General features: G+C 37.4%; 1 protein-coding gene across 3 annotated transcripts in view; it reads right to left on the reverse strand.

The window, feature by feature from the left end:
• Window positions 1-15,884, reverse strand: part of prkcz (protein kinase C, zeta) — a 111,051-nt gene that overhangs the window by 55,725 nt on the left and 39,442 nt on the right. Inside the window, exon 1 of one of the 3 annotated variants that reach the window (XM_081348880.1) lies at window positions 11,063-11,164. The exons of the other annotated variants lie outside the window; for them this stretch is intronic. Coding sequence (XP_081205006.1) covers window positions 11,063-11,108 — 46 coding nt within the window. The 5' untranslated portion in view covers window positions 11,109-11,164. Of the gene's footprint in view, window positions 1-11,062; window positions 11,165-15,884 lie in introns of those variants that run through there. 3 annotated transcript variants of the gene reach the window in all.

Genomic DNA, 15,884 nt, shown 5'->3' on the forward strand with positions numbered 1-15,884 from the left:
CAGCAGAAGAAAGACATTTATACAGGTTTGGAACAACTTGAGAGTGTCATGACAGAATTTGTATTTTTGGTTGAACTATCACTTTAATAACAGAAAAAAACAACAGTAATACAGTAATAACAGCATACTCTTTTGGAAAGATAAGAAGGTGACTAAAGAATGAAGGTGACTGAACTTTCATTTCCATGTGAGCTATTCTTTTAACAGTCCAAATGTGCAAAACAGTGTCCAACAACAATAGTGAACACGTTCCTGAGATGTTACTAATATGAAACATTACCAACCTTAAGGCCCGTTCACACCAAGGACGATAACTATAAAGATAACGATAAAGATATAATTCTAAAAATCGTTCTCCATATTAAAGAATAACAGAGTTCACACCACAACTATAACGATAAAGATATGAGGAACGATATCGTTGGGATCACTTTCAGAACGATTTTTTTCCAGCTGTCGAACGATAAAACACTGACAGCCAATCAGAATCCATTCTAATTTAAAGGTCTCGCGCATTTAAAATGGATCTGGATCATCCGGGCGCGCGCGTGCTTAGAATAAAAAGACCGTTATCGGTCACTGGTGTGGACACATATATAGTTATCTTTATCGTTATCTTTATAGTTATCGTGCTTGGTGTGAACGGGCCTTTATAGTTCATCTATCAGAACATTCTTTTGAACTTTCTCCACCTCTGAAATGACTTTTCTTTCCTTAAGATGAATTCTAGGTCACATTGGCATGAACATTAATATTACCCAATAACATAATATCCTACTTTTTATCATCCAATCAAACCCTGATGGCTAAAACTAAAAAAATCTTATTTCCCACTCATTTTCTGTTTCACCTGGAAATACATCACACTATGGAAGTTAATGCGGTATCATGTAATTAATAAGGAAAAATCATCACAGTGGACACATTCATCACAGACATTAGCGCTTACTATACATACAATATGACGGTCTAATAAGAAAAATGACGCTTCTGATTGACTCTAATCATAACTGTGCTGTCATTCTCCATCCCTGCTGTCCTCAATTGCTCTGTCCTCTTTAACGGCTGCACTTAACCGATGACACCAACTGCTCAGTCAGAGCACGCTCATGAACTTACACACGTCATTATAAATCTGCCCTTGCTCCAGTGGATGGAGGGCGACGCTGCACCCGAGGGTATAAGCAAGACTGGAATAGAGTTGATGCTGGCATTCTCCACACTGAACTGAATTAGCACAGCAGAGATGTGATCACACAACACTACTTAGTCAAGTCAGTTGTTATCAGTCATCATCGTGACCACACACACATGCGGTGCACTTAACATATTCATTTGACCTTATTAATTAGACCTGGAATCATGCCAGTCACAATCACACTCAGTCATCTATTATCTGTGATGTCAAAACTGAAGACAGATGACAGGCATCTTGTGATTGCTGTTTATGATGGTTATGACTACGAGGAGGACAAGTGTTAAACAACATGGTTGGTGTGTGTCCTGGTAAACCGTACGTTATGGGGACAAAATGTCCCCACAAGGATGGAAATATCCAAAATCCTTGTGAGGACAGCATGGTTCCCATGAGGAAAACAGCTTATAAATCACACAAGTGATGTTTTTTGAAAATGGAAAACTGCAAGTTTTCTGTGATGGGTAACGTTAGGTTTAGGGGTAGGGTTAGTGTAGGGGGATAGAATTTTCAGTTTGTAAAGTATAAAAATCATTATGTGTATGGAATTTCCCCATTAAACATGAAAGCACAACATGCGTGTGTGTGTGTGGCGGATGTTGGTGAGCCTGGGTCAGGTCAGTTTGTCTTTTTATTCAATGGAATTTGTTTACAGTAAAGAATGCACAACAACATTATTTTGGTTTAATAAACTTTATTTAAAGGGATAGTTCACCCAAAAATGAAAATTCTGTTATCATTTACTCTCCCTCAAGTTGTTCCAGACCTGTATGACTTTCCTTCTTCTGCTGAATACAAAAGAAGATGTTTTGAAGAAAGGCGGTAACCAAACGACTGATGGACCCCATTGACTTTCACAGTAGGAAAAAAATATACTATGGATGTCAAAGGGGACCAGCAACTGTTTAATTACCAACCTTCTTTAAAATATCTTCTTTTGTGTTCCGCAGAAGAAAGGAAATCATACAGGTTTGGAACAACTTGAAGAAGAGTAAATGATGACAGAACTTTCATTTTTGGGTGAACTATCCCTTTAAACTTTCGTTTGGAGTTAAGTGCGCACACTCTTTAACGTTTAGTTTGCTGAGTTTATTCTTACTGTTCTTTTTGTTTGCTTGTTTGTTACGTCTGAGCAGGGCCATATAGAGATATCTCTAAAGGCCCTGTCCCAAATGGCGCACTTCATGCGGACTTTCGGTCTCGTGGACTTGAATTGCGCGTGCTCGCTGAGTCTATGAGTCCGTAGACCGTCCCATTCAGCATTTTACCGCTCTGAAGTGTGCTCAGCAGCGCCCCCTTTGTACCCTTGAAGCGGTCTTCCGCGAAGCCCGCATAGAAGCAGGCTTCACGCACTTTAACTACCCAGGAATCCTTGCGAAAGGCCAATCAGACAACGGATGGGAGGAGATTTCACTCACGGATAATTGTTGACATGGCTGAGAAGAAAATATTACAGTTTTTATGACCTAAATGTACATTTTACCAGTTGTTCCCTACAGTTTATACAAACATTATGGTCATCGACCAGTGGTTGATGTCTCAAACATAATAATAGCGCGTTTAATAATACGATCACATTATGATTCATTAAATAAATAGAACCGAATGTCAGGGCTTTACTGAGTCATATGTAAACATAGTATGAATATTGAAACCTGTAAATTCATCTGAAACTCATGCACATTTTCATTATGTTTTAAAATTGCAATCTTAGTTCAAATGTAACATTATGTATTATTATGTACAACTGTATACATCATTTAAATAAGCATGATATATCTATTGTCTAATGCCCAGGTGATATGCACAATATCAAAATATAGAACTGTAAAATTAGGCTGTGTAGTGGACGTGGAGATGAGACGCTGGAGCGCAAAAAATGTGATTTCTCCTGTCCAACAACAACCAGACCTGTAATATTTCTGTCAGTAAGGTTATTTTTCACTCTGATGTCTCTGAAAATAAAAAGCTAGATGATATATTAAACTTTTTCTGTACGATGGGTAAATATCATATTCACAAAGCAATATACCTTAAATTCAAACCTAGTTGCAAATTTTTTGCTTATGATTTACAGTTATTCTTCACTTCAAAAAATCCCCTCCAATAAAAGAGCTTCGAAAATATCCTGTATTATAGAACAAGTTTTACATAAATTGTAAAAATATTTTATTTACTGTTATTATTTACTTTCATTTTGTCTGTATCCCCACATGTGCATGTTCATTGTTTTGTATTATTTCCATTGTAATGATTTATATTGTAATGCAAAAAAAAAAAAAAAAAAAAAAAAAAACAGGCCATTATTTCCGGCGTGACGATCGAGTCTGTCCCAAAAATACCTCTCAATGCGCCCTCGTGGACTCGCGCCAAGGGCCCTATAGGTCTGCACTATATGACGTCACCAAAGTGTGGACTCTGAGGAAGTCCACAAGTCCGGAGTGTGCCATTTGGGACAGGGCCTTATTTGGCTCTGCTGGTGCACCGTCAAAAGGGGTTCGGGTGGAAACTTCAGACATATATACAGTTCCAGCCAATGATCGGGCCGCAACCAGGTGTTGTGCCAAATTTCGACCCCACCAAATTATTACCCCCCTAGTATTGGTAGGTTTAGGTTTAGTTGTGGGGGAGAGGTTAAGATTAGGGCTGGGGTTAGGATTAGGCAATCAGGTACTGACTTCAACGAGGGGGGTAATAATTTGACAGGGCGTCGAAATTCGGCACAACACCGGTTTCTGCCCCGGGGGACTCCAAGGACAATTTTGCTTCCTTTTCTTTTATTTATGTATAGGAAGAACATTTATAAAGTGAAGTCATTGACTATTAGTATTTAATATAACTATTATAAACACTATACAGATCTGGCCTTTAAAAACGCGCGTTTTCTCCCGCGGCATTCGGCAATTCGTCTCGTAGAGTCTCGCAGAATTCTGCAAGTGCTTTGGGGGGGCCTACTTAAAAAATCCCTCAATGTGTTTCGCTTCACAGAATATCCACCAGGTGGCGCATAAAAAACAACTTTACATTAGATTTTTTCTTTTACTTCACATTACGTCATGATTGTGAGAAAACATCCACAATAAAATATAAATTATAAATAGTAATAGACACAAATATTTACAGTAGGCTACTGTATTATACAGACATTTGAAAATATTTGTAAATGCAAAAGGTTCATTAAGACAAGAAGGGGTATTGGACAACGTTTACGAATTTTTATATGCTTTGTCATTGCTGTGGTTTCCAGGAGATGAGTGCATGCAGAATATTTAACATTGCTTTTATTAAAACAGCAAAGTGACGTTCTTGCCAGCGCATAACTTTTTTGTACAACTATTAAGATGATTGTGCATGCAATGCGCATTTATATAAGTGCAACAGAGAATTTAGTGTGAGCATAATACTCGTGACTCTGCCTGTAAAAACCCAGCAGTATTTTTTATATATATACACAAAATCATCCTAACATAATGCAATTAAATAATGCGACTTACCCAGATTCTTAATTCGTGCAGATATTTCTTGTGTGATTGTTCTTGTGCAGATATTTCTTGTGAGGTAATGTTGCAGCACAACGCGTAGCATTTATATTTTGGGCGCATCTGATTTGCCATTACATTATCACTAAATATTTTAATTGAACTGTCTTAATGCATTAAGCATAAAGATTTTTCCACGTTAGTCTCAGAATGTCAGGGGTTGGTTTGAGGTCTTGCCGACAGTTTGTAAATCTTCTAAATATTCATATTCACAAATTCCATACAAAGGGTGATCAACAGTTATGACTTCTAAAATAAAATTAAAATGACCAGATAAGAGGTATCTGATTGACAGTTTGACAGATGTTGTTTTAAAATAATAATTACAACATTATGGGGAAGTGGTATTAAATATTCGGTAACACATAGCCTAATACAATTATTTTAAGTATGCATTTTGTTCAGTTTTGCTTTTACAAAATGTTCCCTGTTTTTTATATAATTAATTTAACCTGAGATGTGCGTTATATCGCTTTTTGATCATTATTTGTGTTGTCGAATTTTGACACAGTTTCATTACTTGTTCATAATAATTTGATTCATAATTAGGTCGTTTTTTTTCTAAAAGTAAAAGTAAAAAAACTAAAAGTTTTTCTAAAAGCAATATTCTAAAGAGATACAAAGACATTGTACGTGTACCCACCAGATTTCGTCATGAGTCATTTTGTACCCACCACTTTTAACTTCCGTTGACCGTTTTCAGTGGTTATGAGGAGCAATATGAGAGAAAATTTTTGTAATCATTGTCTGACACAACAAAAAAAATTATAATATTCATTTTATTTTAATTTTCGTGTTCGCATTTATGAGGGAAAAAACAACGTGTCAGTTTACGGTTATGGACGTGAGCGCTCTAAAAGCGGCACTAAAAGACTGCTTTAAAACTTTCACAGAGACCTCAAACAGAACAGCTGCCTTTCTTTAAATCGAATTTCGTTTTGTATTAATTATGTCTTAATTTTAATCAATGTTTCGTGAACCAATTGCCTGGATTTAAGAAGTAAATATAGCAGACAATCACGACATTGGAGGCGCCGGCGATATCTCATAAATGAACCGAAACTCAGCGTGTAATGCACATTCACATTTACAGTGTATTTAGACACATTTACTTTTACCGGTTCTTTGTGGCAAGCTTTATGCGTGCGGTCGTGCGCTTGAGTGCGGCTATATTATAGTACTAAATGCTCATTACTTAAAACAAAGCATAAGCCTCTTCCTGGCATGCAATGGAATCTACAATGTCAGTTGGTTATATCAACATATGTCAAATTAAGTTACGCGATATCAACAAATTAAGCTATAAACATTAATTTGAAATAACTTAAAGCGTATGTATAGTATATTTGCTTAAATAACATTTAAACAAAGGAACTGCAAGGGATTAAAACCCTGCCCACACGCTGGTGAAAACTGGAAAAACCGGTTTTCTTTTGATTCCCTGAGAGGAGATCGATTAGCATTGGGGGTTGAATCGGCAGACCTGGGGGGTGGGTGGTTGTAATTTCTTGACTCTGTGCAATTGGTAGCAGCTAAAACAAGCAGCTAAAACAAAGACTGTGCAATTAATTACATTTTGGAAATAACTTTCTTCATGTCGTTTTATTTATACACTGTAAAACATTATTTATTTATTTATTTTTTTGAATTTGTAAATATTAAATATGTTTTACAAACAATTGGTTTACAAACTCTTGGAGGTTTGTGGTAACCATCATTCAGAAGAGTGGTGCTTGTGTTTAGACTTTTAGACTGTTTTACGTGATTAAATCAGGAAGATTACATTGGTTTCTGTCCACGCGGAGAAGCATTTAAGACGATTTAATCAGGAAATGGAGGCACCGGCGCGATATAACTTGCATTGCTCGTGAACTGAGCTCGTCTCATAAATGAACCGAAACTCAGAAATGTATCTAGAAAGCTTGAAATGTCCACTTTTAAACAAAACAATTCAAAACGAAAAGAAACAGACAACTCTCTTGTAAGTGTGCATTTCTCTCTAGGTACGTTCACAATATCTGCGAAGATGACGTGTCAGCATTGTCAACATCTTTGACTGACACATAAAACACTAGTTGATTAGTAAACAATTAAAATGTCTCCTTGCTATATTTGACACATGATTACTTTTGCCAGTTCTTTGTGGCAAGCTTTATGCATCCGTTAACTATCGAATATCGTGACTCATATTTTGTACCAGACCATTTATGGTTGTTCATATTGTTCAACAAAGTTCTTGATAAAAAAAGAAAAGAAAAAAAAGAAGCTACTGTGCCTAATATTATTGTTGTATAGCGCGCAAGGTTTATGCGCATGCTTTAAGTCTTCTCCGTTTTTAGTGTATGTCTGTGGCAGAATTACAGTGCATGGTCTGGTATGTATACTAGGCTACATCGTTTTGAGTCGGTTTCAGTGGTTTAGTGTGTACGCAGATATTTCTTGAGACGACGCCATGTTTTTATGTTTTTATGCACTTTTACTCTTTTAGTTGTTGCAATTTCACCAAAAGCTTATAATTAGGAAATACACACAACACGCTAAACTTATATTCTCTATATGTTAAAAATGTTATGTTAAAATGTTAAATATGTTAAAAATACGTATTATTCTTATATAATAAGAATAACAATATGATACATTTATATTGCACTCGAAATGATTTAGATATGGAAAGAGGAATTCTTCTCAACTACCACCAATAAAGTTTTAAAATTCTTCTTTAGAAAATATTATATTTTGATGATTCTGCAAGTTCAGCGGACAGTGAGGTTCAGGTTTGTTCCGATCAGGGGTGCGTTTCTCGAAAGCATCGTTGGCCAACTATGGTCGCAAGTTCCGTCGTTACCAATAGAGTTCAATGGACATTGCGATGAACTTGCGACCATAGTTGGCCAACGATGCTTTCGGGAAACGCACCCCAGAGCTCGTGAGTGGAGAGCGCATTTCTGAATATTCCGCTCGGCTCGTTCATTCCGCTCAGGGTCCTCGGCCTCGCTCAACACAGATGTCCTGTTGCCTGGTTCGAAAATATGTGGAATACGGGCTGCTTTCGACTAAAAGTTTTTTTTTCTAGTCGACTAGTATACTAGGCTAGTTGTTCATAAGTAATTCGTGGACAAATCGCCCCTTTATATTAATTTAATTAGCCTACTTATATCAAATGGATCATGAGCGTTTACATAATATAGCCGAACTCAAGCGCACGACCGCACGCATAAAGCTTGCCACAAAGAACCGGTTAAAAAGTAATGAATATGAATGCGTCTAAATGTGTCTAAATACACTGTAAATGTGAATGTGCATTACACGCTGAGTTTCGGTTCATTTATGAGATATCGCCGACGCCTCCAATGTCGTGATTGTCTGCTATATTTACTTCTTAAATCCAGGCAATTGGTTCACGAAACATTGATTAAAATTAAGATATAATTAATACAGAACGAAATTCGATTTAAAGAAAGGCAGCTGTTCTGTTTGAGGTCTCTGTGAAAGTTTTAAAGCAGACTTTTATTGGCGCTTTTAGAGCGCTCACGTCCATAACCGTAAACTGACACGTTGTTTTTTCCCTCATATGCGAACATGAAAATTAAAATAAAATGAATATTATATTTTTTTTGTTGTGTCAGACAATGATTACAAAATTTTTCTCTCATATTGCTCCTCATAACCACTGAAAACGGTCAACGGAAGTTAAAAGTGGTGGGTACAAAATGACTCATGACGAAATCTGGTGGGTACACGTACAATGTCTTTGTATCTCTTTAGAATATTGCTTTTAGAAAAAAAATTGTTTTTTTTACTTTTAGAAAAAAATGACAATTATGAATCAAATTATTATGAACAAATAATGAAACTGTCAAAATTCGACAACACAAAGAATGATCAAAAAGCGATATAACGCACATCTCAGGTTAAATTAATTAAGCTGCTCATAACCACTGAAAACGGTAAAAAAAATCGAACCAAAAGTCAAATTAATATGGACTGAAGTTAAAAGTGGTGGGTACAAAATGACTCATGACGAAATCTGGTGGGTGCGTACCCACCGTCCCCACCGAAATCGACGCCTATAAGGGAAACATGATAGTATAAAGTATAAGTACTGTGTGTAATGCAGAAAAGCGCATTACAACCATGTTAAAACTATTTAAAACGTTAAGATGCAAAAATGAACTAAATGTAAAATTAGATAAAGATATTGCGCAAATGATCTCGGTCTCTTTAAAGGTCTTCGCAAATTATTGTGTTATAAGACTCAGTTATAGCCTACATCACGTCTCTTCTACTGTAAGTACACAGAAAAAAAAATTAAGACAAATGATGCGCGTTTGAGTCGGATTTTTATGAAGAATATGTGACTGTTTATGTAACTGGCAAAAGAAAACATTGTATTCGTCATACTTCGTCAACTCAGTATGGCCACATGAAACACGACTGCCATCTACAGGTTTTAGTATTTCCTGCGTCCAACACCTAATCCCCCTTCTGCACGATCCCGCAGAATTTCGGAAGTGCTCGTGGCATTCTTTTCTCTGAGACGCGCATTTTTAAAGGCCACATCTGTAATATAAAAATAATAAATGACTTTTTCATATTTGAATTTTCATATTTGTTTATTTTGTGTAATGGTCATTGTGTCTGCGTATCCCCATTTTTGTGTTAATTGGTGCTGGCCACCAATGTATACATTTGTTAACTGTTTCTGTAGGAGTTAGTTGTGTTCTGTGAGAGAACAGGTCCTGTAGTCCCTAGACCTCTGTAATTGTTTGAGAGGCAAATGCAGTGACTCATGTTTATTGTAAGTTTTTTTTTTCTCCTCTTTATTAATACTTTGGTTTACCTCAGTTGGGTTAACTTTTGCTTTACTTTTTGTAACCCCATTCTATGGAAATAAACCCCTAAGCGTTTGCAGTAGCCTGCTGTCTCTGTGTTCTTTTTTCCTTAACTGGCCACATCTATCACTGTGTGTGTGTGTGTGTGTGTGTGTGTGTGTGTGTGTGTGTGTGTGTGTGTGTGTGTGTGTGTGTGTGTGTACGTGTGTGTGTGTGTGTGTGTGTGTGTGTGTGTGTGTGTGTGTGTGTGTGTGTGTGTGTGTGTGTGTGTGTGTGTGTGTGTGTGTAAAAATGTATGTTTATAAACTCTTAAACAAGTGTTTTTAATGTATACTTAGTGCACACATATTATATAATTTGCATCATAACTTACAACGTACATCTATGCTTATAAGCATCAGTAATCTCAGAATAAAATCTAAAACCACCATTGTACTGGCCAATTAAACAAACTAAACCAAGCAATTACTTTATGCATATTTAACACTATGGCAATAACGCATTAGAGAACCAGCACACTTGTAAAGATCTCACTTGATGAAATACGAGACAAATGCACCATTAATGGTAGCCTAAGTTAAAAAGAATTGATGCAGCTCCAGCGAGACTGCAGGTATAATGGCAGTGATCCAAATCTCTGACCTTAAATTGAACAATGGCTTTGGAGCCGGAAAGTCTACACTGGATTGCATTGAATATCTGCTACTGGCTATGACAAGAGAGTAAGAACCGGAGTTATGGAATAATCAAACTTCATCTACACATCAGAAGCCATCTCACGTCTGTATATAAATCCATGAAAGCATGAAAAGAAGACAGGATTAAATTTCATCTGCAGCTAAATATATTAACTAAATCTAGTAGATTGTTTTCTCTACTTTATCTGATAATGAGACTGACATCGTGTGTTAAAACCCAGTCATATCATAGGCATTCCTCTGATCCTTGATAAACTCACTTTTAATAGATAAACTCACTATTTTAGCGTAAAACTGTCTGTGCTGTGTATATACACCGAAAAATTTGTTTTTAATTAATAATTTTAACTAGTTTTCCAGACAAAATTTGTTAACATCCTTAAAACAAGTTATTTTTTAAAAAGCCACACAGTACAAAGTAATAAGCCTTTTTGCACAGATTGCATCTTGCATTTTGTGTTTCTTTTTTTACTTGTCTGAAGTAGAAATCAATTAAAAACAAGTGAAACAAATCTGCCAGTGCATTAAGGCACATTACACTAATATTAAAGACACATTATCTGCAAACAAATCTTAATATCTTAAGCAGCATTGCTTCTCAAGTCAGTTGGTCTTGTTTCAAGAATTTTAGGATATTTTACCTGGAAAATAAGACAAAAAAAATGCCAATTTTTTGCAGTGTTATTCAGCTTTTTAGAGTATCACATCATCTCCCATGAGGTTTGCTGCCTATGTAGAACATTAAATTTCTATTTCATGTCCCCCTCTCCCCACTGCTAAGATAAACGCTGTGAATACCTCCTGTGACAGTCGGAGAGCAGACCAGTATTGCGTCACCCCACATTCTTCCTCCAACTCCACCTCCGGTCAGAGGAACTACGACGAGGGAACACAGCGGCACGAGAGTTAGAGTTGCACCTTGCAAGTTCTGGATTGACACGGAGAAGCCTGCCATGGCGTGCCACGCTGGCCCCAGAAAGCTCCAGCCAGGGCTGAACGTCCTCTGTGAGGGTCTTTGTCTGGTGAGCGAGTAAAGGCTGGAGGCTCAGAGAGCAGGACCAGTTAAAATGGGTTTGACTCACTTCCACGCATTGTTGGTTGGGCTGGCAGGAAGATGATAAAGGGGGCTTTTCCTCTGCTGTGCTGAGGGTGTGTAGGATCAAAGCAGGCAGTGGGATTTAAGCTGAATGAACAGCTGGGATTGAAGCGCACAGCTGGAATGCAGCAGGAGCAGAACATTTTAGCACTCTCTGTAAGGGCCCTTGTATTCAGCCACTGAGACCTGAACATGAACACGGAAACACTAACTGTGCTTGGCCACTTCAAACTCACTCTTCTCAGAGAGGCTTTAATGCTAAAAACATTTTATTAATCAGTATTTCGTCGGCAAAATAAATGTATTATAAATACATAATGAATAATTTTTTTTATTTTTTATTCTGCTTAAAACTAAATGTTTTCAACTCTGGAAGTCTCTTCTTAAACATTCCACTGATAAATAAATCCAGAAACAAACTACAAATCACTAACAATGATTTAAAGCCAGTTATTAACAAAATCTGGCAACAGTCAGTTACACCCACCACTTAGAGTTTCCTGAGAAGAAGATCAGGACCTAAGATGACCTTTAATTAACGTTTTGACTCCCTGAGTAAAACAATCTAAATGGGTCATATCATGCAAAACAGGATTTTCCTTGATCTTTAGAAGACAAACGCAGTTGCATGGCACATTTCTGGCCAAATTGCGTTGTGAACTTGCTAAGAGGCTGTTATTGGGGAGGACGAGATAACTGTAAATAAGTTACAACTATAAAAAATATAGTTGTTAGAAAGAAATGTGCAAAAACTGTACTTTTAGGAGTACAACAGCTTGTCACTGTGGCAGTACCCTTAAAATGACAACTTTGTGCCTTATCAACCCATAAAAGTTGCATTATAGTACCTTAGACTAGTAATACCCCAAGTTATAGTAATACCCCTAAAGACCGGGACACACTAAGCCAATGTCGGGCCGTTTTTGAGCGTCGGTCGGCTTAGTTTTTCCGGTGTGATCCTCAAAGATTGGCTCTAGTCGGACGCCGTTGTTTTTGTTTTTTTTTGGGCCAATTCAGCATGTCGAGAGAGAACTCTGATTGGCTGTTCAGCTTAGCGCACAAGAATAAAAGTGAAAGTGATGAAAGCGGCAAATAAGTCAAGATGGTACAGACAGAAGGCTATTACAATTTGACAGCATCTTACCTGAGCATTCGAATGCACAAATATTTTCATAATAACATGAGCCAACTGGAATGAAGAAAGTGATCAGCGTAATTGATATTCAAATGGTAAGCAAGCACTGCTTTGTTTATGGTTTGCATATCTGCAGTCCTAGTACTATTGATACCTGCTGATATAGACAGATATTTACTCACACGCAGGCGCAGAATGCACGTGCTAGTTGACAGTCGCCTTTAGTCCTTTTGGTGTGTTCGACCACAGCTTTTTGAACGAGACGCAACCGACGAGAGGCGACGACACAGTCAGCTTTCATCACCGCTCGTTCTTTGACATCGGCTTGGTGTGCCCCGGGCTTAAAGGTATAAGTTTCGCTCATTTTCTGAGAGTGTACTCATTACACAGGCAAATTGTTTAGCCAATCATGGTAGAGGTCATTTACATAAAATTCAGAACAGGTGGTTTTTGCTACTGTACCTTTAAAATTTGTCAGAAAGATTGGGAAAAAGATGACAAAACTGCCAAAAAAAAACCCAATGCTATAAAGTATAGGGTATATCCCTTAAAAAGAATGGGTTATTATATAACAGGGACAATGGCAGCTGAGAAAATGACAATGAGCGTGTTAGCGGCATCCCGCTGAGAGGAGATGCTAATTTCAGCAGCAGACATTAACGTAATGTGTTAATTGACAGGGAGGAGCTTCATAAACCACTGCAAGGCAAATAACATTATGTTGAATAGGCTGCTTTGAAGTTTGCACTTAATTTAAAAGGAAGTTAATTTATCAGCCGTGTCCTAATCCAAAAGATTAGACAAAATGTTATTACTTTGGGAGTTAGTGTGCGGCACAAGACTAACCATTCACACACACAGACGCCTCTGATTCCTGTAGAGTGCTCTACGTATGCAATCGTATTGTTTTAACGTCGTTTTGAAGTCTCCCACAATGTCAGAGCAATCAGATCACAACACATTTTCACTCATACACTCCTTGACTGCTGCCACATTTCGCTGTGATGTAACCCCACTGATCTGCTCTCGCGTGGGATGGGAGTGTATCTGTACATTTCACACAGAGTGTGTGGGACTCACTGGACCAAAGCCAAACACACACACACTGCTTCACTGTATACAATCAGTGAGTCAAGCCTTAAAGAATATTGTGACAACTGGCACCTACACAATATATTTGCATAAACATAATACAGCATATTTGACTCTGTGAGCAACCAACATATTATTGAATAAATACAGAAAAAAACGTTTAAAATGTATTAAATTAGTTAAACGAACTTAGAGACGTCAATCAGACACTTAAAACAATTCAGAACGCAGCTGGAAAAATGCAGACTAGTTAAATCCTGCTTAAATGTACCTGTGTAACACAGAATTGATTTCAAGATGACCTTATTCATTTTTAAACAAATGTCAGTCACCATACTTTAGCAATATGACTGAGATATACTAATGTACTACATAGATATACTAATTGAAAGATATACTAATTAAAAGAAAACAAGTTGACAAAAGATTGAATCCAATATTTGGTGATAATTAATCAGCTTTTTTTTGAAGGCAAGTCATTTTAACCGTGAACACCACAAGTGTGACTTTGTGCCATATAAAAGCATTTCAAAACAAACTTCATGGTTAAACATTAAAGCACACAAGTGTGATAAACAGTGCAATTTTTTCTCATATTTTATTGAATATTGACCAAATTATCCACAAATACTGCTATTTTCACTCAAAATCTGAGGTGCATAAGCTCAGATCAATAAGGACTATGATCCATCAGTTCGAAAATAAATGCAAAACTGCCCTAATTGAAAGAAAACAAGTTGACAAAAAGATTGAATCCAATATTTGGTGATAATATAGCATAACGAGAGATTTATAAGCTACTTTTTGGGGAACAAGTTTAACAAGGTGTAATATATTAACAAAAAATGTTAGAAAAAAAAAATCCCCTACAGGTCAAAAGGACCCGAACACAACATAAGGGTTAATTTTTATATGCTACTCTTAAAGGTGGTATCAGCGATTTCAGGCCCAAACATAAATGATCACATTCATCTAATATTTCGCTAGCTGCACGCCCCATAAGCATGCTGTCAAAAAACCGCGTCTCTCTAGGTAGCCTAGGCTCTGAGATCTGCACACAAAAACAGTTGGTATCAACATCACTCAAAACCAAAATAAATAGTGTTCCAACCAATCATCGACAGGGGCGGGTGTTGTGAGGTTTTGCGCTCGTGCACGGCTGCCGGACGGCTGCACGCGAAAACCTCACAACACCCGCCCCTGTCGATCATTGGTTGGAACACTATTTGTCTGGGTTTTGATTATTTGGCCAAACAGACTGAAAACAGCTGTTTTTGTGTGCAGATCTCAGAGCCTAGGCTACCTAGAGAGACGCGTTTTTTTGACAGCATGCTTGTGGGGCGTGCAGCTAGCGAAATATTAGATGAATGTGATCATTTATGTTTGGGCCTGAAATCGCTGATACCACCTTTAAGTAAAACATTTTATAAAATGGCAACCAACCTAGCAACCACTTAGTAGCCATCCAGAACACTATAGAAACCGTCCAAAACAGAAAACACCCTAGAAAATGCATAGCTACACCATATCAACCAAAATAAAATGAAAAAAATACAAATAATAAGATAAATTTAAAACGTTACTAGCTGACAAGTCCGATATATCCTTTACAAACTTCCTGTTTCAACAGGAAATGTCAACACAGGAAAGAACACTGTGTCCATCAAGCGCTTTCATGTGTCTTTTAGTCTCTCAGGATGATGCTTGTACTGAATCATACAGTGGAAATAAACTCCACAGCAGAGAATGAGTTCTCAGCTATTTAAGGTCACAATGTCTGCAAAGCCTCGAGCAAACACACACACTCATACTGATAGTTCCCTCCTTCATATCACCTTTCATCTGTCATCCTTTTCTTTCCTGAAACTTCTTTGAACTTTTGTGATGCATTATGAAAGGCTGTAAAAGTTACGTAGACAGTTGTCTTTTATCTGTGTCACACCAACTGCGAGTTCGAGATATTCAGGCTCCAGCAACAGTCTTCATAACCGCCCGGGTTAATATTTCACCTTATTGGGTGGGGGGGGTGGGGGGGGGGGTTCTCTCCTGAAATTTTGTGCTGATAGAAAAGCATAAAAGTGTGACATTAGAGTGGCAGCCTTTACTTCAAGCTCATCAGAGTTATCCTGGATGAAACGGCAGAGCTCGTGGGCAACTCTTTGATTTTATGTGTCTCGTTTTGAGCCTTTCCTTTCCTTCACTGGCCTGCCCATCTCTTTCTTATTCCCTTACGTATGAACTGAACACATATTCTTCATCAATAATTAGCTTTTGGCTCCTCGGGATGTTTTTAAAAC

Source organism: Scardinius erythrophthalmus, assembly GCF_964197995.2.
Source record: "Scardinius erythrophthalmus genome assembly, chromosome: 20".
Classification (NCBI taxonomy): domain Eukaryota; kingdom Metazoa; phylum Chordata; class Actinopteri; order Cypriniformes; family Leuciscidae; genus Scardinius; species Scardinius erythrophthalmus.